This window comes from Spea bombifrons, chromosome 2 (assembly GCF_027358695.1).
Source record: "Spea bombifrons isolate aSpeBom1 chromosome 2, aSpeBom1.2.pri, whole genome shotgun sequence".
In the NCBI taxonomy this organism is placed as follows: Eukaryota; Metazoa; Chordata; class Amphibia; order Anura; family Pelobatidae; genus Spea; species Spea bombifrons.
The window spans coordinates 60,028,950-60,051,271 of NC_071088.1; the positions used below are offsets into that span (position 1 = coordinate 60,028,950).

The following is a 22,322-nucleotide window of genomic DNA, read 5'->3' on the forward strand; positions in this document are numbered from 1 at the left end:
CTTGGTGCTACCTGTTTACTGGATTAATATTGGTGCTCTCTGATTTGCCCCTTATGGATGGATACAGTGAATGCAGGAAGACCCTATATGTGATGTTAGCATGGAAGCCATTCAGATGTCCCATAACTGTGGTGTCAGCGTTGGGAATTAGTGGCCAGAAACCCTGGGGGGGATCAAATTAAGTAAAAAAAAATTTTTTGGCAGTTATCTATGTGTAGATGCAGTAACACCTCTGTTAAAATCAGTTCTTTCCTATATGCAAGAAGATGGCCTGCAAAGCCAAAGGCTTTGTTGTTGTAACACCTATTCCTGAATGATGCTTTGTTCACAGCACTTAAAGGGTAAAATAGATGTCCATTATTACACAAGAGCCAGATGATGCACAGCTCATTGCGTATCGAAGTGCCAGTGCTAAAGTGATGATAGAAGAATAATATATAAGACATTAGAGATTGCTTGGCCTGCCGTTGTTTTACGTGTGCTACAGCTCTGGAACATGCACAAGCAATTTTTGTGTTGTACAGACAGCAAAAAAAATCTGTTTCAATTCCTGCTTTGATCAACAAATAAAATGGAATGTACCTAAATTTCCTGTTTTGTTAGTGAATATGGCATTGGTTCACTTCTGTAAGTTGTAGCATTGATAAAGCACATGTGTCAATGCCAGTGACCTCAAAAACATAAGTGTTTCATGGAGCATCCTACTATGTTCCTTACTCAACTCACCTCAGCTTACCTTGTTAAGTCCTGGATGGGCAGGCTTGTGGTGGATATTTATAATGCAAGCTCCCTTCTGTTCATCTTGCTTGGCTACAGTATTCCATACTGAAGTGGTTTTAAGGCTTCCAAGCAACACTAGGAGTGATCTATTTAGTGATAGGGACTCTGACCTGTACACAACATTTTGCCTGTCAATGGCCAGCTGAGTGTGGGGACTCTGGTCTGCTTGCCTACTGAATAACTGGAGCTGCTGGCAATAAATCTCTGATCAGATATGTTATAAATATTGGGATCTGAGGACGCCAACCCTGCATGCAGGTCCCTCTTACATGACGTAGGTGAAAGGAAGGATAGTTCTCGGATTGCCAGCTATGAGCAATGTAATTCTTATTGTCAGTCCTGGCTTGTGCCCCGTTCCCCATGAGTCAGTCAGTCCTCTGGCTAGTGCCCACACCAGGTCCTAAGTGGAATTGGCATTAGGAAAAGAGCCAGTGACATTCTTCCACATGGTGACAGCAGCCACCTTGCTACATTACTGGGGGCAGATCCCTGACCCCCTAGTGTGCCACTACTCCAAGGGCCAGTTGGGATCATCAAAGTTTTTACTTGAAACCAGACCATTTACATTACGAAGGTCTGTACCTATCCAACAACGCTTCAATAGCTCTTTCTCCTGCACCGCATGTCTAAGAAGAAGAGTCTAGGGCAGTGACCACCCCTGCAAAAAGCAGAATCTAGAATGTTTTATTACATGTACTACATTTAAAATGAGCTTTGTATTTTTTCTGTTTTAAAATGTTTCCAGTTTTAAGATAATACAGTATTTTCAGACGACTGCATATTTGTCATGTGTATGTGCGTTGACTTGTGTTAGCTCAATCTACTAAAAATCCTGACTCCCTGTCATTCTGCCTAGTGATAAATGATAGAATTGCTCAGTCTCAATCATCCAATTGTACATTCTGACTAATGAAAGTCCATAGAGGAAATAAGTAGGATGGCATTAACAATGCTGTAAAGAATGAGTTTTGTGTGGTTTATGCAGGTAAAGTCACTCAAAATATCACATGGCTGACGACAATGGCAGCCTGCAGAGAAAGGAAGTTTATTGGAACTAAATGGGGAAAAAAACAAATGTTCTTCAATTCTAAACTGTTACTGTATACAGCAATGTATTTAAGGCATAAAGACAAGTATTTATTCTTCCCTTTTAAGTACTCAGCTGGCCTACACCATGACCACTATAACGTAATCATTTTGGGACTTAATTGTTTTTGATGTAACTAAAGTTTTTAGTTCAAACTGTATTGCATCCAAACTTATTGTACCTGGTCCTTGTAAATGTTACAATTTAGAGACTTAACAAGCAATATGGTCTTGTTTTTAAATGAGTCATCCACTTGAAATCAATAGTTTCATTTAACTGCACTTAGGCAACATACTGCAGGCAACACAAAGTGCACAAGAATGTATTATCAGTAAGCTGCCAATGTGTGCATGTACAATTTATGCTTTTACTATATTTTTACTAAAATTGCCATTTTACTAAATAGTCTAATGTAGTCCATAAACTGCAGTAATGTAGATGGTACCAAGTTTGGTGGTCCATTCAAGTTGAGAAAACGCCCAACTACCACTGTATCAGTAGCAGGCCCTCACTGTGCAATATATACAGTAACGTGACCAAATAAAAGATGACCTAAGTATAAAAGCCTTGGTGGACCAAATTCACAGATGCATATGGCTTTTTGTACTTGTTACCTGTAAGAACTTGAGTACCTCATTCCAAGGTGAACCTCAGGGAAAAATTAATGATTTTGGGGAACCATCTAAATACTGTCCCTGAGAGTATTGTATGATCCAAAAATCAGGTGTCTTGGGGGCAAAAAAAGTGCAAATAACTCCTGGTTCCATCTTAAACAAAAAAGGCACCAATTCTAGAAGCAGCTAGGGGAGATTTCAGCCCAGCATTACTTCATATGATGCTTTAGAGGTATAATCCCAGCCTCCTCCTCGTTTTTCCAGTGTGCAAGATAGACCCTAGTATCCTCTTCTTCTTTCCAAAGGCTTTCTTTGAACGTTATACTGGTTTCCTTGTAGCCTCCATCAGAACTCGCTGCAGATGCTGACGGAAAGTGGCATACTTTTTTTGTACCTGCTCTACTTTATCCCGCTCCTCTTTCTCCAATATTAGAAGGAAATTCTGAAGCTCTGGAACAGTGAAGGCTTCCCACTGTCAAGGCAGAGATTAACAGATAAATTAGACTATCGGTAGTATCTTACAGACTTTTCACTACAGGTATAACTCTTTATGGGTTACAGGGTGTGGAACTACAAACTACCCAGGTACTCACACTAACACGCATCCACACACTCTCCCTACCTCCTGCAACACAATTACCCTTCTTAAAGCCTCAGCCGGTCTCCTGGGCAGTTTGCAGACAGGGTGAACTGGTGCACTACTACCACGAGGTCATGTTATGCAACATTATGTGACCCTGCTGACCTGCCTCTGTTTGGAATCTGCCTCTAGCCCAGTGGTTTTGGGGACTTATCTCTCTATTCTGGGTATGTAGCGGCCAAACTGGGATGGGTGGCAGACTGTCTGTTGTTTTCACACCCATTGCTAATAGGTGTATAAAATCAGACATATAGGCAGTCATCTCCATAGACAAACATTGACAGAAGAATGAGTCGTACTGAAGAGCTCAAGGACTTTTAAATTGTTCTCCATCTAGATCTGTCCTCGTCCATTGCAAGGGCTACTGTTGCAAGGTGGGAGGGTGTGGGAGTAACGACAGCTCAGCCACAAACTGGTAGACCGAGTCACAGGCACAACCTAATCCAAGCGTGTGCGTGATTTGGTTCTGGTGCTTAAAGGGTTAAAATTCATCTGTTTTTCCTAGACTGGAAATAATGTTAAATTTTCTCGTAATACCACCCACACCTAATTATAATGATATAACTGATATCATAATGCTGCTGCCACCAAGACAATTTACAAATGGGGTGCCTTGGTCCCCCAAGCAAATTAGACTAACAACCCACAAAATATGTTTTCATACACTATCAACAGGATTTTAAATTATCAATAAATGGGTCTAATCAGGTAACATGAGTCTTTCCAGACAAAGGCTGAACTTAATAAAGGGATATTATGAACAAAACAGTCACAGTGCATACAAAAACAGATGATGAACAGATTATTTACAAACAGATAAAAATTAAAAAAGAAATTAACAGAAAACCCAAAGTGTAAAGTAACAGCTTTTTCTCAAAATTAGATCGGGACCCCTAGTAAGCACACTAGATATTTTTCCCGTCATTAGATTTATAGTTTTTTTTAGTTTTTAGTTCATCTCAAGGTTCCAAGCCTATAGAACGTGACCTCCCCCCTTGTGTTGTAACAATACCAGTCCAAGTAGATAATTTTTATTTTCTCTCCTTTGCTCACCACAGAGATAATTCTCACATCTATAATTTTTTTTGCAAATTATGAAGATGTGTCACACTTGCTACTTATGACTCAATACCACAATTCCTTCCAAACGGCTTAAGTTGTGCTAGCCATGTTGGTACGTTTTTAGTAGGTTGTGCTTTCCCCGTTCTAAATATGCACAAAAGGAGGCATGATGATTAATCGGTGGGTTATTATTAATATATGGTTTGGATATGACCCCCAGAAGAAATGGTCTCCTGACTGCTAATGGTCACTTAGCATATCAGAAGAATCCACAATCTATGAGGGGATACAGGCATATGGTAGATTAGTCAGCCAGTTTACATTGAAGATTCCTCAAAAGAGGAATTCATGTTGTAAAACCTGATATCACATTCATATACAATCAAATTAAACCCTCTCATTCTAAAATTGGCCATACCATCTCTACCAGGTAGCAAATTTATATATGCACTACACAAATTGGCATGACAGACCATGCATCCTAACAGAGCTCTTTTGGGTGAATGGGCCAAAATCCTGTGGAACGCCTTCACAGAAGGAGGCTGTTATAAGGGGCTAACTCCATATTAATTGGAATATGGAATATGATGGCCAACAAGCTCATATAGTATATATGGACAGGCTACTACCCATTCACAGTCTAACCAATGTGTTGAAGCAGAACACACATCATATCCTAATGCTTCAAAACATAGCAAGGGGGCTATATGTGTGCCGTGATTCAGGTCTGTGCTGCAAAAGCTTTCACAGCTCGCTGGGGCGGTCAATGGAGATCCCTACTTGGTGGAACAGCATACTACTTGAAAGGTAAGCTGAATATTTTACATGATACAGTAATTGTACATTTCTAAATATCAACCCATCAAATAATATATCTATAGGCCCATAAATATATTAATCTCTCCCCAAATCTCAAAAACAAAAACAACGAACCTGTACATCTCCTGTTTCATTCTCCTTCATTACAAAGTTCAGGAGGTCCGTATCTGGTCCGGCCAAAAGGCGTAAGTATAGGGGATGTTCTGCCAGTGCAAGTTTCTGAAAAATAACTGGGAAGTTTACAAGGTTAATAACTAAAGCAGTTCTGGTGATGTGGATTCTGGTTTGCTAAACCATATCGTGTATATATAATCAAAAAGCTTCAGGCTCTGAGAGTGTGCCTTCCTATCTGCATTAATGCATATTTATATGGATTTATAATTTACAGGGGGAAAAAACATATGAAAAGAATGTCATGGGTGTTGTTTTACAGCAATCCATCTCACTATGTGTGTAACAGTACCTATTTATCAGTCAGTTTTAGTCGCATGGTGCCACTGATAACATGGCCACCAAGGTCATAAACTGACACTGTGGCAACTACCTAGGCCAAAGCCCCAAAAAAACAGGACCGTTGGAAGATTATATAGAAAATGTCCAGCAGTGCCATCAGCTCTGCATTGGCAGAAAACTGTGGGACCCTGGTACACTCATCAACTCTCTGGAGAAGGCTGGTCACAAATGGTCTTCATGGAAGATTTTCTGCAAAAAAGCCATTCCTCTGATGACTCAACTATTCACGGAAACATAGGAACTGGGCAACATAAAAAAAAGCTGTGTGCAAGTGTACCTAGAAGAATTTATGCTGTTTTGAAGGTAAAGGGTGGTCATGCCAAATATCGATTAGATTTTTTCTTATGTTCGCTCGGTTTACATTTAATCTATTTTTGAAAGCATTCTTACCCGCCTAAAACCTTTACACAGTACTATAAACAAAATCTATATAGAGAAATATATGTACAATATGATCTAAAAGATCTGAATATCCCCGAATAATAAGTAACAATGGCACATATCATTTAGAAGCTCTTTATTAAATATTGAAATGAAATAGTCATTAGTATCAATATCCTCTTCACATCTAATTAAAGAATTGTGTTTGGCCTGGTTGGGTTCTGGGTTTCCTTCTTTTCTATTTCAACAGAACTACAAGGTGAATCTTGAGTGTAAACCTCCAAGTGATAAACTGGTAAGGCGTTAATTGCCTAGCAGGGGTTTTATTCAATTTCATTGCTGTACCTCTCTGATAAGCTGCGTTTGCTTTTGTGGTGGTGACGGTAAATTTGTGGGAATATAAAAAAGAAAAGGGGATGATTCTCAGATTGTTTGCCTATTTAATTAATTGTGTTTGGTCTGGTTGAATTGTGGGAGTTTGCCTTCTTTTCTATTTCAACAGAACTGAAGGTGAATATTGAACGTTGGCAAAAACTAGTAACATTACATTCCATTTATTTATATAGCACAGGCAAATTCTGTGGTGCTGTTACAATTAGAGGAATAATTTAACTGGTACACAAAGAGAAGAGGGATTTGCTTTTGCGAGTTTTCAATCAATGGTTGATGGAGAAGTGAAACAATAGAAGAGGACTGCTTGGATGGGGATGAGTTGATCTGTAGATGTTGTTGGTCGTTCAGATGGCTTGGTTAGTATGAGGGCTGAGAGTGTTAGATGGAAAGGTGGTATGCTTCTCGAAAAAGGTGGGTTTTTAGAGAGTCTTTGAAAGTCGTGTACAAAGGAGAAAGTCTGACGGACGGGGAAAGGAATTACACAGAAGGGGTACAGCATAGGTGAAATCCTGAATACGGGAGTGAGAACAGATAACTGTAGAAGAGAGACACAAGTCATGAGAGAAACGAAGAGAGCGCTTAGGGGCGCATTTGGTTAAGAGGGTGGAGATATAGAGTGGTTCAGAGTTGTTAAGGCCTCTGTAGGTCAGAAGTTTGAATTTGATTCTGAAGGGTATGTGGAGCCAATGGTGTGATTGGCATAGTGAAGCAGCAGATGAAGAACAGTGACAGAGAAAGATTAATCTAATTGCAGCGTTAAGGAGGATGGATTGGAGTGGTGAAAGGCAGTAGAGGTGGAGACCAGTTACTAGGGAGTCCAGATGGGATATCACAAGGGAGTAGAGTCATATTTTTGTTGTTTGTTGTGCAGGATTTAGTGAGGGACTGGATATGAGGGATGAAGGAGAGAACAGAATCAAGTGTGTCACCAAGGGAGTGAACTTGGTCTGCCGGTTGGACAGTGGAGTCGTCCACAGCAAGCTATATGTCAGGAATTGTGGACAGAGCAGATGGCAGGATTACCATAAACTCAGTCTTGGAGATGTTGGGCTTTAGGTAATGGAACGCCATCCATGATGCAAATCCTGAAAAGAGGGTGAAAAATCAGGAGAGGAAATATAGATTAGAGTGTTACCTGCATATAGATTGTACTGGAAGCCCGAGGAAGATACTAGATGCCTGATGGAAAAGGTGTAGATGGAGAATAGTAGATGCCCAAAAACTAAGCCCTGAGAAACACCGACAGATAGCAGTAGGGGAGAGGAGAAAGTGAATGAGACAGTAAAAGTACAGTCATAGAGGTAAGATTTGAGCCAGAAAAGAGCTGTGTCGCGGATGCCATGAGCAATGGAGGGTTTGTAGGAGGAAGGGTTGTTCAACTGTGTCAAAGGCTGTGGAGAGGTCCTAGAGTACAAGTAGCGAAAAGTGTAATTTTGTTTAAGCTGCAAGGTGATCATTGGTTTCTGTCCACAGCATTTAACAGAGACCGCACTCACTAAAACTACTAGAGTTCGAAGAGTGGAAATTAGTTAATTGATAATAAATTAGTGTTCCACCAATTTGGATGCTAAGAGGAGAAGGGGAACTGGATGGTAGTTTTATGGGGATGTAGGCTCAAGTGAACTTTTGACTAAATTTGTCTCACAACTCATGTAGTACCATCTTAGGAAATGCCACTCTTCCTACTTGGAATCTAAAATGAAGGATCTAACAGGGCAACTGGCAATACTGAGGGACACTGATAACATGAAGAGCAGTCTCCTCCTTACTGAGCAGGCAATGCTAGGTTTAGTGTTGCTTAGGGTGGAGAGTAGGGAGTAGGATAGATGTAGGGCACAAAGCTTGCTCAGCCGCAAGAGGATAAGTTGGGGTAAAAGGTTTAGGGAGGCTAGTCCTAGGTTTGCTCAACCCAACATGTTTGCCAGTTTGTGTGAAGATGTGGCCAGTGAAATGTTGTCCCGGTTGCTTGGATTTGGTAAGTTAGGGACCTACTGGACAGATTGTTGACCAGGGCTTTAGATGATTCAGTGGTCATAGTATACATTGGTACCAAATAGACTTATGCATTTGTATTCGGGCGAACATAAAAATGAACACGAAGGGTGCGTTTTCGTTGTTGAGCCGAATACCGAAGGTACGAACATGACGGCGGCAAAACGTAGACGAAGACACACAACACGTCTTCGTTTACTAATCTCCCTGGTCCCTTCCCCATCTAGCCTACCTTATCTATGTCCGTGCGAACGACTGTATTGGTCGCCTGCAGGGGCCTCCTCTGGCATCAACCAATTGGGTAACAGTGACCAATTGTAGAATCCTGGTGCCAAAGCTGCTGCGTAGTGCGTACTGCGTAATAACCCCTTCTACAAAAAATAGAGTTGCTCGTACGGACATTTAAAATCCTGGTGCCAAAGCTGCTGCGTAGTGCGTACTGCGTAATAACCCCTTCTACAAAAAATGAAGAAGAAAACTGAACACGAAGAATTCACAAACTGAACGTAGGAACGGGCGAATATTCGTGGAATATGAAGATTTTTTCCCCCACAAAGACGAACACGAAGAGTTGGCCGGCGCCCAAGTCTAGTACTAATGATAAAGTCAGTGGCAGGTGGGGATCCATAAAAAAAAAGATTTCAGGGAACTAGATTACAAAGCCATGACCTCCAATGTAATATTTTCTAAAATATTACCTGTACCCAATGCTACACAAGAGCATGTAGGTAGTGTAGGTCCATAGAAGGGCATTGCTTTGGGAAGGAAATAGTGAAGAAAATGGTAAGATAAGCGTAGATAATGAAGGTTAAACCACGACATGTTAAAAATTGCTTAATCCTGTGAAAATGGGGAAACTAGAGTTGCTGGCAAGTGAAGAACAGCCAGGCCCGGACTGGCCATCGGGCACACCGGGCATTTGCCCGGTGGGCCGGGCCGGGACAGGGCCACGGCTGGGCCGGATTGACTTAGGGGCTAATAGAGCTGCAGCTCCAGGCCCTTACCTTAAAATAGGCCCAGTCAGGACCGGACTGACTGGGCCTATGCGGCCGTCCTTAACGCAAGGCAAAAGGGGCACCTGCCCCTTAAGCCCGCAGCAACCGCGACTAGGCCCGTTACTTACCTGGCAGACGCGTGCGAGCAGCGTCCCTTCCACGGCCAGGGGGACGCAGGAATCCAACGGAACGGAGCCATGTGACGTACGTCACGTACGCCACATGACCCTGCTGTGCGTCTGCTTCCCCTGTACAGATCCGCGGAAGTCTGCGAGCGGCGCGTACATCATGAGTCCAGGTAAGGGGGTGAGGGAGGCTGTATGGAGTATGTGAGATTGAATGAAAGAGAGAATTAATGAGTATCTGTGAAGGAGTGAGTGAATGAATGTTTGTGAATGAGTATATGTAAATGAGTATCTGAATGAGTGAATGAATGAGTATCAATGTATGAATGAATATCTGAATGAGTGAATGATTATCTGTGAATTAGTGAATAAATATTTGTGAACGAGTGAATGAATGTGTGTGTGATAGCATGGATGTGTAGGGGGGGGAAGATGCCACAGGCAGGCTGTTTTGGTGGCAAAGATGCCACAGGCAGGCTGTTTTGGTGGCAAAGATGCCATAGGCAGGCTGTTTGGGTGGCAATGTTGCTACAGGCAGGCTGTTTTGGTGGCAAAGTTGCCACAGGCAGGCTGTTTTGGAGGCAAAGATGCCACAGGCAGGCTGTTTTAATGGCAAAGTTGCCACAGGCAGGCTGTTTTGGTGGCAAAGTTGCCACAGGCAGGCTGTTTTGGTGGCAAAGTTGCCACAGGCAGGCTGTTTTGGTGGCAAAGATGCCACAGGCAGGCTGTTTTGGTGGCAAAGTTGCCACAGGCAGGCTGTTATGGGGGCAAAGATGCCACAGGCAGGCTGAGTCAAACCGTCTGTGGAAACCCTCCGGATGCGGGTGTCAGTGTGGCATAGCCTGTCCTGGTGTTTGTGATTGGGTGTCGGTGTGGCAGAGCCTGTCTTGGTGTGTGTGTGGGTGTGTGTGTGGCAGAGCCTGTCCTGGTGTGTGTTTGTGTATGGGTGTTGGTGTGACAGAACCTGTCCTGGTGTGTGTGTTTGGGTGTCGGTGCGACAGAGCCTGTCCTGGTGTGTGTGTCTGGGTGTCAGTGTAGCAGAGCCTGTCCTGATGTGTGTGTCAGTGTGGCAGAGCCTGTCCTGATGTGTGTGTTAGGGTGTCAGTGTGGCAGTGCCTGTCCTAGTGTGTGTGTGTGTGTTTGGGTGGCAAAGCCTGTCCTGGTGTGTGTACGAACACAGAAAAGAACCCCAGCACTCCAATCAGCTTCCAATCCTTAGGTTACTTTATTCAAAGAAAGCAAAACAAAAAAGCAACGTTTCGGCTTGACAAAGGCCAAACAGGGCCTTTGTCAAGCTCAAAAGGCCCTGTTTGGCCGAAACGTTGCTATTTTTGTTATGCTTCCTGTTTTTGTTTTGCCCTTTTTCCTGCTAGCTCCCAGCTTCCTGGGAGTTGAGTGCTGAACCATTTCTTCTTTCTTTAACTGTCCTGGTGTGTGTGTTTGGATGTCGGTGTGGCAGAGCCTGTCTTGGTGTGTGTGTTTGGATGTCAGTGTGGCAGAGCCTGTCCTGGTGTGTGTTTGGGTGTCGGTGTGGCAGAGCCTGTCCTGGTGTGTCTTGGTGTCGGTGTGGAAAAGCCTGTCCTGGTGTGTGTGTTTGCTTATCTGTGTCCTTAATTTACATAGGAACTATTTCATTTTTACTTATCCAGAGATAAAACACCCTCCTGAATTTGAAGTGACTTCAGGGAACAAAACATTCAAGGCCCTGAAATCATTTAGTGGAAAAGATAAGGTATTGTGTTATTTACTCTATAATATTTATTTCAAGGATTAGTCGCACTAAATTGTGGCTTCAGGCTTCCCATGTTGAATGATCAAGTATTATGTATGTGTATGTACATATATGTTTTTTCATAAAAAATGGGCTGCTCAGTCTGAAATGCCCGGGCCTATTTTTTGTCCCAGTCCGGGCCTGAGAACAGCATAAACTAACTGGTATCTCAGAAATGTGGTTCTTGTGACTGGGCAGTACATTTAAATAGTTATACACTATTAAGGCAGGACAGAGTAAATAGGAAAAGGGGAGGGTATGTATTTGTTAGACCTGCCTTAAAGCATAGTATTAACAAAATAATATATGCGGATACAGGTGATAATGTTGAAGCTTTATGGGTCAAAATTTGTGCTGATACGATGGGGTGCTGTTCATTAATTGTAAGTATATGCTACAAATCGAAAAAGCTGCACACCTGGGTCATGTTTCTACTAATAGTTCAGGAGAAGATAAATGGGATATCTAACATTAGTGAAATACACTTTTAAGCATGTCCCCGTGAGAGATGGAGAGGCAATGACGTGTTAGGGAAATCATTGAATGAAAGGGATTTGGGAATAATTGTAGACAATAATACCTTGCTACAGTGTTTAATGTGAGTCATCTTTTATAAGGGCCAGTAAGACATGTCGTATAAAAAGAGGTATTGGCTAACTGTATGTCAATGGTAAGGTCCCACCTTGAATATGCAGCACAGATCTAGGCACCAGTTCTTTAAAATCAACAGGTGTCCAGATTCTAGCAGATATGCTAGACTACATGTATATGGTTTGTCAGATGTAATGGACAAAACATATATTTGTTGTACATGATAAGTTCCAGACACTGGTTTATTTGGGAATTGCACAAGCTTATCATAAGACCTTTCAAAATAGAGATTCTTTAATAAAGTATTCTTAAGACTCTGAAGTGACATGTCAATTTTGTTTCTAATACTGGTACTCAGTTTCCACTTATCGGTATCCTGAAATGAGTCACCTGTGTTCAAGAAGTAATTTAAAATATTACATGCTAATGAGAAAAGTGGGCCACACAATGCATGACTCTGAGCATCAGGGCACCACCCCTAAGGACTTCCCAGCTAAACTTTCCAACCCTTCTCTTGATAACTGGGATACAGTGGCTAGATCAGATCAAAATTCTAAAGCAAACATCTCACCATAAATGCAATAAAAACCTATAAAAGTCTTACCTTGTCCATCTCTCTGCATTTGCTTGTATAGGGCAAATTTCTGTGGGTCATCCAACACCTGGAATTTCTGTAGTAGTCCCCTAATGACTTCACTTGCTGTTGTTAAGTTGCTGATGTGTAACTGCTTCACTGCATCCACAGGCAGGTAGAAAGATGTCTGTTTATTCACTGATGTACTAGGGGGCATCTCCTTCACCGTGTCAAAGATTGACAGTGGCTGTGAACCAGCAACCACCGTCACTGGACGTCTGAGTTTTAGGTGCACTTTAACGAATCCTGTGTAAGTGCCGTCATCTGCCTTAAAATAGAAAGATTTATTGTAATATTTAAACTATTCAACCCCTCCACTTCCAGATCACCTGGATGCTTTCAAAATAGGCATGTCAGTAGTTTATTTTTTAACCTTTAACATATTTAAAAGTGAGTGAAGAAAAATACAAATCAAATTCATATTTGGTGTGACCACTTTTTGCTTCGAAACAGCATTAATTGTTCTAGATACACTTGCTCAGCAGGTAGGTTGTTTCAAACATCTTGGAGAACTAACCACAGTTCCTCTGTGGATTTAAGCAGCTTTAGGTGTTCCTCTCTCCATGTAATCCCAGACAGACCCGATTATGTGGAGATCAGAGCTCTGTGAGGGCCATACCATCACACACAGTACTCGTTCTTCTTTATGCTGAGTATAATTCTTTGATGACTGTATATTTGAGATTGTTGTCATGCTGCAGAATAAATGTGTGGCCAATCAGATGCCTCCATGATGGATAAGTATCTGCCTGTACTTCCCAGCATCGAGGAGACCATTCATTCTAACCAAATCCCCAACTCTATCTGCAGAAATGCAGCCCCAAACTTGAAAGGAACCTCCACTAAGCTTCACTGTTGCCTGCAAACACTCATTCTTGTACCACTCTCCAGCCCTTCCTTGAACAAACTGCCGTCTGCTACAGCCAAATACTTCAAATTTTGACTCATCAGTCCAGAGCATCTGATGCCATCTTTCTGCATCCCAGTTCCTGTGTTTTCATGAACAGTTTAATCACGTGGCCTTGTTTCCATGTCGGAGATATGGCTTTTTTGTCTACAAGTCTTCCATGAAGACCACTTCTTAGTAGACTTCACCAGACATTAGATGGATGCACCAAGGTCCCACTATTTTTTGCCAATGTACCGTTTCCTTTTGACAATCGATGCATCTATAGTACTGCATGTTTCTTTGTGCTTATTCAAAAGAGCTTGGACAGAACAGCTAACAAATTCTTGCCTGGAAGAATCCTTGCTGATGCAGTATAACTACCTTGAGACTTGTTGCTGTGTTCAGTCTTGCCATGGTGTATGACTTGACATTGACACTTGTCTTTAGCAACCTCACATTGTTAGTGAGTTTGACTGTTCCTCCTACACAGCTGTTTCTGTCTAGCTAATGATGATCATAGGAACCTGTTTGGTATACTTGTTTAATCATAAACTTAACTATATGCCTACAAAATCCATGACTTTGTACAGTATTGATTTGATTTATATTTTCTTCTGCTTGCTCACTTTGCATTTTGTTAAATGATAAAAAATACACGGTTATCATGTCTTCTTTTTAAATCATTCTTATTTTATAGCATTTTTTCGCACCTGCCTAAACATTTGCACAGTTATATATACAGTATATACATACATACACACACACAGATGCAATTTATTTTAAATAATCAGGCTAATTTATACTTTATCACCTTTGTGCATGCTAAAGACATTTAGAATGTATATATTACACCAGGCTATAGCAAGTGCAAAACATGCGCAGAAGTAATAGTTCCATTTTTTTTTTCTAAGATTTTTTTCTAAGATGGCATTACTCATACACCCCCAACATTTCAGGACACTTGTGTTGGAGAGGCATGGCAAGAGTTATAGAAGGGTAAAGCCAGCCCCAGAAGTGGGTAGGACCAACCTCGGAAATGTGTGCAGCCACCTGCCTTGCCTGAATAGGTGGTTACCTGAGAACTACAACAGTTTAGACATCCATTGATTTCACAGCTCCCAGGGCCGATCAGGGGAGATCAGTGGATCACCTCAACTGGCCCTTAATTCATAGTGCCTATAGAAGTGGGATAATGTGGCAACTACCCTGGTCAGCCGGACAGTACCTGAAAATTGGGCCTGTCCTATGAAATCCAGGGCTGACGGAGGGAGTGCTAATGCATGGCTAAATTACCAAAGATCACAATAAGTAGTTAACCCTTTTGCATCATAGTTTTCTTTTTGCCTTTGTAATACATGCCCCCAACATCTTTAACACACACAAACAAGCTGTGAATTTATTGTCACTACTTATGTTTTTGTCAACATAAATAAAAAATGGAAAATCTACAACCTACCATTTTCATGATCATGCCATTTTGGACCTTCTTGTTAAAACATTCTATTTTCTTTTTCAGTTCCTGAGTAGTGGGTTTTCTTTCTTCCTTTGGTACCTCCTGCAAAAAAATAAAAAATAGCGGTCTAATCATTAATTAGAGCTATCAGTTGACTTTAAGGAATACAGCATTCCACAGCATCCTTCCGCTCAACCAACAGCTCATGTGTCAGTTTACATTCTGGTAATTTTGAAGAGTGCTATTTAACATCCAACTTGCACAAACTGAACTGCCAAACACAAAAGTTAAACTGGACTGGAATAAATAAATACAAATGAACAGGGTCTCCAGAAACACCCAAAAACAAAGGAGGAGGGGTATTAATATTCAGTCAGAGCTAACCTTTGCATCTATAAACTGCCTGGAAGGGCAGTGGCTTGTCAATAAGTTGGGATATGGCCCAATAAACACCTTTTCAATAGCCTTGTATGTGTGGGCAATCCCATAATATGTGGATGTTGGACCCGCTTGAAACAAAGCATCTCTAGCACCTCCTGGCTGCCCCTGGATAGATGCTATGAAGCAGCTGTCCAGTACCAGTGCATCAGCAGTTTGTAGTGTGCCTCCTAGGTTTTAGTGGCTATTGTCCTCTTTTCTGTTAGGATAGCAATTCTTTCAATTATCATTAGTAAATGACATATCTAGGGATGGTTTTCATTTTGCTAAGTAGCCCGGATGGGGTGTGTATTTGAGATGACCCTTGAGATTCCCCTTTTGGGTGAGCTGTGTTCTGAACAAACAATTTCAAACTCCATCAGATCTCACCAAACATTATTTTGTTGCGGGATTGAGGAGATGTTGTTAAGCAAACCTTTCCAACTCTGTGGGTGTTCTGGGAGAGGTGAACGTTTCCAACATTCTGACTTGACCATTATGTAGAATTTTGTGAATGTGTATGGGATAGAGGGGCCAGAGGAATGCAAACAACTCATGGGACAGACCCAGTGGGAAGTCAAGGTTGTTTAAGAGTGGTAGATTGAGGGAAGCACCAACCTCATTCTCCCGCCAGCCAGTGTCTAGGAGACTAAAGGGGTGCATGCGGTCCCCAGCCATGTGCGGGTCGTCAACAGATTAAGGAGTATATTGCCATGCAATCCCTCCATCCTCAATGCCACCCACGGTTTACTTCCATTGTTTACTGATCATTCCACAATTGGCAGGAGCTGTGTTGTCTGATAATATTTTAGAACGTCAGGGAGTGCCAGGCCCTCCTTCGTTTTTTGTAATGAAAGCTGGGCGTATCTCTGACGTGGGCTCTTATTGTTCCCGACATATCTAATAATTGCAGTTCTCAGGGTGTCAAAGAACCTTTGTCTATATGGATCAGAAAAGTCTGGAATAAGTAAAGAACCTTCGGGACTAATTCATTTTAATCATGTTTATCCACCCAAAACATGATGTATGTGCAAGTCAGGTGTGCAATACGCACCTTTATGATGTGGGGGTAGTTAATAATGTTAAATGGAACAAGAGTAGCAGATTTTCTAGCTACAGACTAAGTAGGTAGAGCCAGTTGATAGTAGGAAAACCTACCTACAAAAGTGTGTGTGAGGACTGAAGCAAGTAATTGTGCTGTTCCACTAACACAAAACATTAATTGAATTCTCTAGCATGTTAACCAAATAAATCTTAAAAGGCCTGTCATTTTAATATTTCCTCTGAAAGGGAAATCAGGTGAACACAACACAAACATTTCAGAAGCCTTTTTCTTGCAAAAATGTTGGAAAGGGCAAATTTTTACTTGATTAAATGAATGTGTCTTGGAAGGGTTTGGGCATTCAACAGTATTAGGAATGGTTTTAATGATGCAAATTGTTATAACAGTGTTACATTTAGCACGGTATGGGAAACCCTTTGTGGAAGGTGAGCTTTAGCCCAGCTGTACAAAGTTGTCTGTCTATGTTTCTTTTCAAAGTTAACTATTTCTTGCATAAGTGCTATAGCATTGAAAACTACTATGCCTTTAAAAGTAAACAGAATGCCAAGCATATGTTGGAACATATAAATAAATTATGAGAACTTAGTGAAATATAGAAAGTGCATAATTAACAACATATTGGTCCCAAACAATATATTGCAAAAGAAAGGGCCATAGGTTGTGGAAAAAAGGACAGGTTGGGTAAATCCCTCATCTGAACCGTTAAATGGGAAAATTAGGACACATGTTTTTTAAGAGGTGGTTGTTTGGGGTATGACTAGGAAGATTTTCCTTATTTTTTACCCAAGTTTGTGACCTATTGTGATTTTTCTCTGATTAAGTAATGCTGTTAGAAGGATACCTTTTATTTATGTAATTTAAGTTTAACCCCTTAAGGACCAGGCTTTTGTACCCTTTGGGACCAATACTTTTGCGGTGGTCGTGTTTAGATGTAGTTTTCCCCGCACTCATTTAGTGTACCCACACAAGTTATGTATTGTTTTTAAATTTATAAGTACACGTTAGTGTTTTGCTATTTTGAAACCATTTTTTCCAAAGCTGGTCATTCTGCCCTATGTGCTTTTTCTGGTATCTTTGAAGCTGGTCAATGCAATTTACCCCATCAAACCATTTATTTTTGAAAACTAGACACCTCAAGGTATTTCAAATGCTGGTATTTTAACACTTTCCATGCCCTAGTTCTACTACCACCCTTTGTCATGCTTTGTGGTATTAATTTATTTAATGTTTTTTTTTTTATATCATTAAAATTGCGCTTCAGGTATCGATTTACAGCTCCTGGTATACGTCACTATCAAACAAGACCCCAATATGTGTTCAGCAATATCTCCCGAGTACAGTGATGCCCCCCCATGCATGGGTTTGTTGTGTTGTTTGGGAAGTAAATGCCAGGAAGTGCGCATTTTTTTACTTGGAACTTTTACATCTGGTCCTACTGCCCCCATGTCTATCTTTGAAGCCGGCTAATTCAATTTTCCCCATCAAACCATATATTTTTGAAAACTAGACACCCCAAGGTATTTCCAATGCTAGTATTTTAAACCTTTCCATGCATGAGATTCTACCACCAGCCTTTGCCAAAGTTTGCGGTAGTCATTTTGTTGTATTTTTTTTTCACACAAATTGTACTAAGGGGAAAAATTTATAGCTCCAGGTATACGTCACTATCAAACAACACCCCAATGTGTGTTCAGCAACATCTCCCAAATACAGTGATACCACCCACTCATGGGTTTGCCTGGTGCTGCAGGCGATCTGGATCCTTACCCTGCTGTTTGCCCCCAGCAGGGCTAAATGAAAAAGAAAGATAAACACCCGCCCGGCGCCCGGAACTGCCGTGCAGCCCAGTTGCTTATAGGCCATGGACCTGTACCGGTGTAGATTTATGATCTAGTAATGGTCATTAAAAGTCATATGTTTTAACCACCATAACCATCAAAGACACTTAAAGCATACCCGGGGACTTTCAGACTAGGTTACCCTAACTTTCCCTCCCCTAGGAATGACTTTAGTTCAACCATGTGTAGGGTGGGGCTATCCCCCTAGAGCCTTTTTTGGGAAGGAACTTGGGGTGGAGAAGGGAAAACATGGGTGGTGAGTAGGCTTAATGTGGGTAGGCAGAAAATATAGCTATATAGTACTTCCCTAAACATAAAAAGGAAAAACTGGCTCATAGTCCTGGAGTGGACTCAGGGAGTTTACTGGTAAGGTTTAGGGCTCTTTTCAGCTTTTATTATTATTATTATAAAAGAACACATTTTATTTCTTGCAAGCTGGTCAGGGACCAAGTGCAAATGCCCACAATCACCACTCAAAAAGGTAAAACGCCAAGAACTACGCATTCCCTATAGGCACAAATACTTATGTGCAATATGACACCAGATAGATAAACTTGCATTCTGTATGGAGCTAGATCAAAAATAAGTGTTCACAAGCAGAATTGTAGATTTCTGTTCTAGTTATATAAATAAGATAGAAGACTCTGCCTTGACAATAGGCTGCTTAGATTTTTTTTTCTTGCTGTATTAGATTTCATACCATGCACCACAGCCCGTTCAACATAAAATGTTACTTTACTGTACTGTGTTGTGGATCCGCTATTCTAGGAAAGCATCACACAAACTCTGTTTCGCCCAAGATTTTTTTATTGACAAATTACATAATAATTTGTCAATGTGGCCCTTGCCGCCCTATAAGAATGCTCACCAGCTTCACTATTGGCTGAGTAATCCTCCTAAATTGTGACTTTGTTCATTAGCTGAAACACAAGAAAACACTTTAAATCATCCCTTTATCAGTAAGTGACAAGAATTGCATGCTTATTCACTGACTTCCAGTTGTTTCTCCTATAAAAGCAACATGGCTTGATCCTGCCAACAGGGCCATACATCAGCCTAGGCTGAGTCAGCCTAAGTTTATGGTGGCCAGCAGCCTACCAAGCAGCCAGCAAACCAGCACCCTCTGCTTAATGGGCTGGTTTGAGCGATAAGAGATCTCCCTTGTCTATAATTAAAGTGAGATCTAATTATAGACCTATTTCCCTAATGAATTTAGATATCAAAATCTATTCTAAAATTTTAGCACAGAGATTAAAACAAGTGATTCCATATATCATTAATAAGGACCAGACAGGATTCGTGGAAGGTAGAAGCCCTACGGACAACACCCGTAAGATTTTAAATCTTATACATAAGGCTAACTCCCTTCAAATTAAATCAGCTTTTTTGGCGCTTGACGCCGAAAAAGCTTTCGATCGGGTGAACTGGAGATACTTAGAAGCGGTGCTCACAAATTATGGTATTGTAGGAACCTTTAAGTACTATGTCATGAATCTCTACACTAATCCAACAGCCAAAGTGGTTGGTCACCTACTAGATTCAGACTGGTTCCCGTTAAAAAATGGAACCCGCCAAGGATGTCCACTAGCCCCTTTACTATACATTCTCAGTATAGAGCCTCTCGCCGAAATATTGAGACAATCACCCGATATAATTTACGACACACTTAAAACACTATATAAACTTAAACGCACTATGGGGATAAAAAGATCTCTTATGCCTTCAACCCCAATTGAAGCTATTCGTCACTTTATTAGAGACATAGACCTGACCTCTTGGCAAAGATGCGGTATCTCTTGCATCGGAAACTTGTTAAGTCAAGATACCATTGCGCCTTTTCCCCAGTTATGTAAATCTTTTTGTTTACCATTTTCTGAAATATTTACTTTTTTAAGGATTAAGAATCTTATTAACCAGGTAGGAATCGAAAGAAACCCGGATTTAGAACATTGGCTCTCATCACATAAAAAAAAGAAACAGACCTCAGGTTCATCTAAACTTTTATTATCTATGCAAATAGATGAAAAAGACTCACCTATCGTGAAGTGGGAAAGTGACCTAAGATTTGAATTCTCTTTGGAGCAGTGGCGACAAGCCTTAGTCTTCGTTAGAAAGTACGTCCATTCAATAAACTTAATAGAGACATATATTAAGATAACTTATAGATGGTACCTGGTTCCAACTAGACTTAATAAAATTAGTAGCACACATTCAAATAGATGCTGGCGCTGCCTTTCCCACATGGGTTCTTTTGCCCATATTTGGTGGGAGTGCCCGCAACTACAAAATTTAAGACTTAATCTATCTCAACTACTTCGTTCACTTTTTCACTTCCAGGATCAACTAGATCCACAGAGGTTTCTTTTTCACCTGGGACTTGAAAAATTACACTTAAGACATAGAATCTTAACCATCCATATATTCATGGCTGCAAAAATATGTATAGCTAGGAACTGGAGACAGGAGGGTCCACTAGAATGGAGATTAGTTATTAACCAAATTAATCATCAGCACCTTATGGAAAGAGGTTTTTATTTTAAAACTAAGAAACTTGATAATTTTCCTCTAACGATATCCCCGGGCGGACGTTATCCTATATTAAACTATGATTTAACCTATGAGTAATTATATAACAATTAGTAGTATGAAGTACAGAAATGAATAAGAATTGGATGTTTTGTTTGTCCTGAGTAAGAGTTCATCCAACTCCATTCATGAACTCCTCTCCTACTTTTTTCTTTCTTTGGATATTGTAATGCTCTACTGATGTAATTCAACTCTGTGAATAATTTGTTAAGAAAAAAAAAAAGGAATTCTTAAATAAAATAAAGAGAAAAAAAAAAGAGATCTCCCTTGTCACTAATCCACTAACACTAGTTAGTTTATTAGTTAGCCTAATATTTTGTACCTTACACCACATATTCTTTTGAGATAGAATGCCAGGAGATGGTGTCACGGTCAGGACTACTTGCCAAGCCGTGACTGAGTGGAGGGCGTGGGCATGAAGGGGTTAATAGCACCAGGCCTCTGGATTTACTAACTTGACCCCTTAACAAGGCATAAATTACACCAAATTAACCCCCAAATCCTGCCTGTATCCCCCCAGGTAGTCTGCCACCACTCACGATTTTGATACCGGATTTGTGAGAAATCCGAATTAGAACATCTATCGCTATATATATATATCAACCCACCCCGGGCAAACAACATATATATATATCCTGTAGAACTCAATAACAATACGGTAACGTGTTATCCTCTCTTCGGGTTTGTGGATATCGATACTAGAGCCCAAAGACAGACTTAGATTATGAATATTTTAATAACAAAAATACAAAGATTACACAGTGCCAGAATTACAAAAAACAAGACGTACAAAGGAAAAATAAATGATTGCGTGAATGAATTATGTGAATGAAAGTGTAAATTGGTGAGTGACTGTAAAAGTGTTTGTGTGAAAGAACTACATTGTTGGGCCAGACACATCCCCTTCCTGAGAGTTGCAGTCTCGTGGACACTTGCCCACATTCAGACTGGGCATTTGGGCCATAGTTTCTCTTGTGGGGGTAAAAAATGCAGGTTGAAATATACTATCTGCTCACACCATAGGAGGCCCCTTTCATAGTCATTGTTTCCATGTACCTTAAGTTAGTTAATTATATAATTGTTCTGTTAAGTCTTAATCTTGTTTGATGTAATTCAATTACCGTATTTGCTCGATTATAAGACGACCCTGATTATAAGACGACCCCCCCAAATCTTTATATTAATTTAGGAAAAAAAGAAAAAGCCTGAATATAAGACGACCCTATAGGAAAAAAGTTTTACCAGTAAATGTTAATTCATTTAAACAATTTTTTTAATAAAAGCTATGATTGAGAAAAATATTTTGGTTTTATTTCCTTCTATTTTCCAACCTGCCCCCCAGTTATGCACATCTGCCCCGGAAATGCCTTATACCCCCTATATGCCACTGTGCCCCATGATATGCCTTTTAACCCTCTAAATGCCACTGTGCCCCATGATATGCCTTTTAACCCTATATGCCACTGTGCCCCATGATATGCCTTTTAACCTTATATGCCACTCTGGCACTTAGAGGGTTAAAAGGCATATTATGGGGAAGAGTGGCATATAGGGAGGTTTAAGGCATTTCAGGAGGCAGAGTGGCGTATAGAGGGTTAAAAAGGCATTTCTGGAGGCAGAGTGGCATTAAGGGGGTTAAAAGGCATTTCACTCTGAAGTACCGGTAAGTGGGGCGGGGG

General features: G+C 40.8%; 1 protein-coding gene across 3 annotated transcripts in view; it reads right to left on the reverse strand.

Moving 5' to 3' along the window:
- Positions 1 to 2,275: 2,275 nt before the first annotated feature.
- The window catches only part of RASSF5 (Ras association domain family member 5), a 47,915-nt gene continuing 27,868 nt past the window's right edge, over positions 2,276 to 22,322 (reverse strand). For 2 of the 3 annotated variants that reach the window (XM_053454423.1, XM_053454424.1), the window contains 4 exons: positions 14,743 to 14,841; positions 12,368 to 12,665; positions 5,117 to 5,232; positions 2,276 to 2,953 (listed from right to left, as the gene is read on the reverse strand). In XM_053454423.1, the coding sequence (XP_053310398.1) occupies positions 2,801 to 2,953; positions 5,117 to 5,232; positions 12,368 to 12,665; positions 14,743 to 14,841 (666 nt within the window). In that variant the 3' untranslated portion in view covers positions 2,276 to 2,800. The remainder of the gene's footprint in view (positions 2,954 to 5,116; positions 5,233 to 12,367; positions 12,666 to 14,742; positions 14,842 to 22,322) is intronic. The other variant, XM_053454425.1, reaches the window with a different exon arrangement.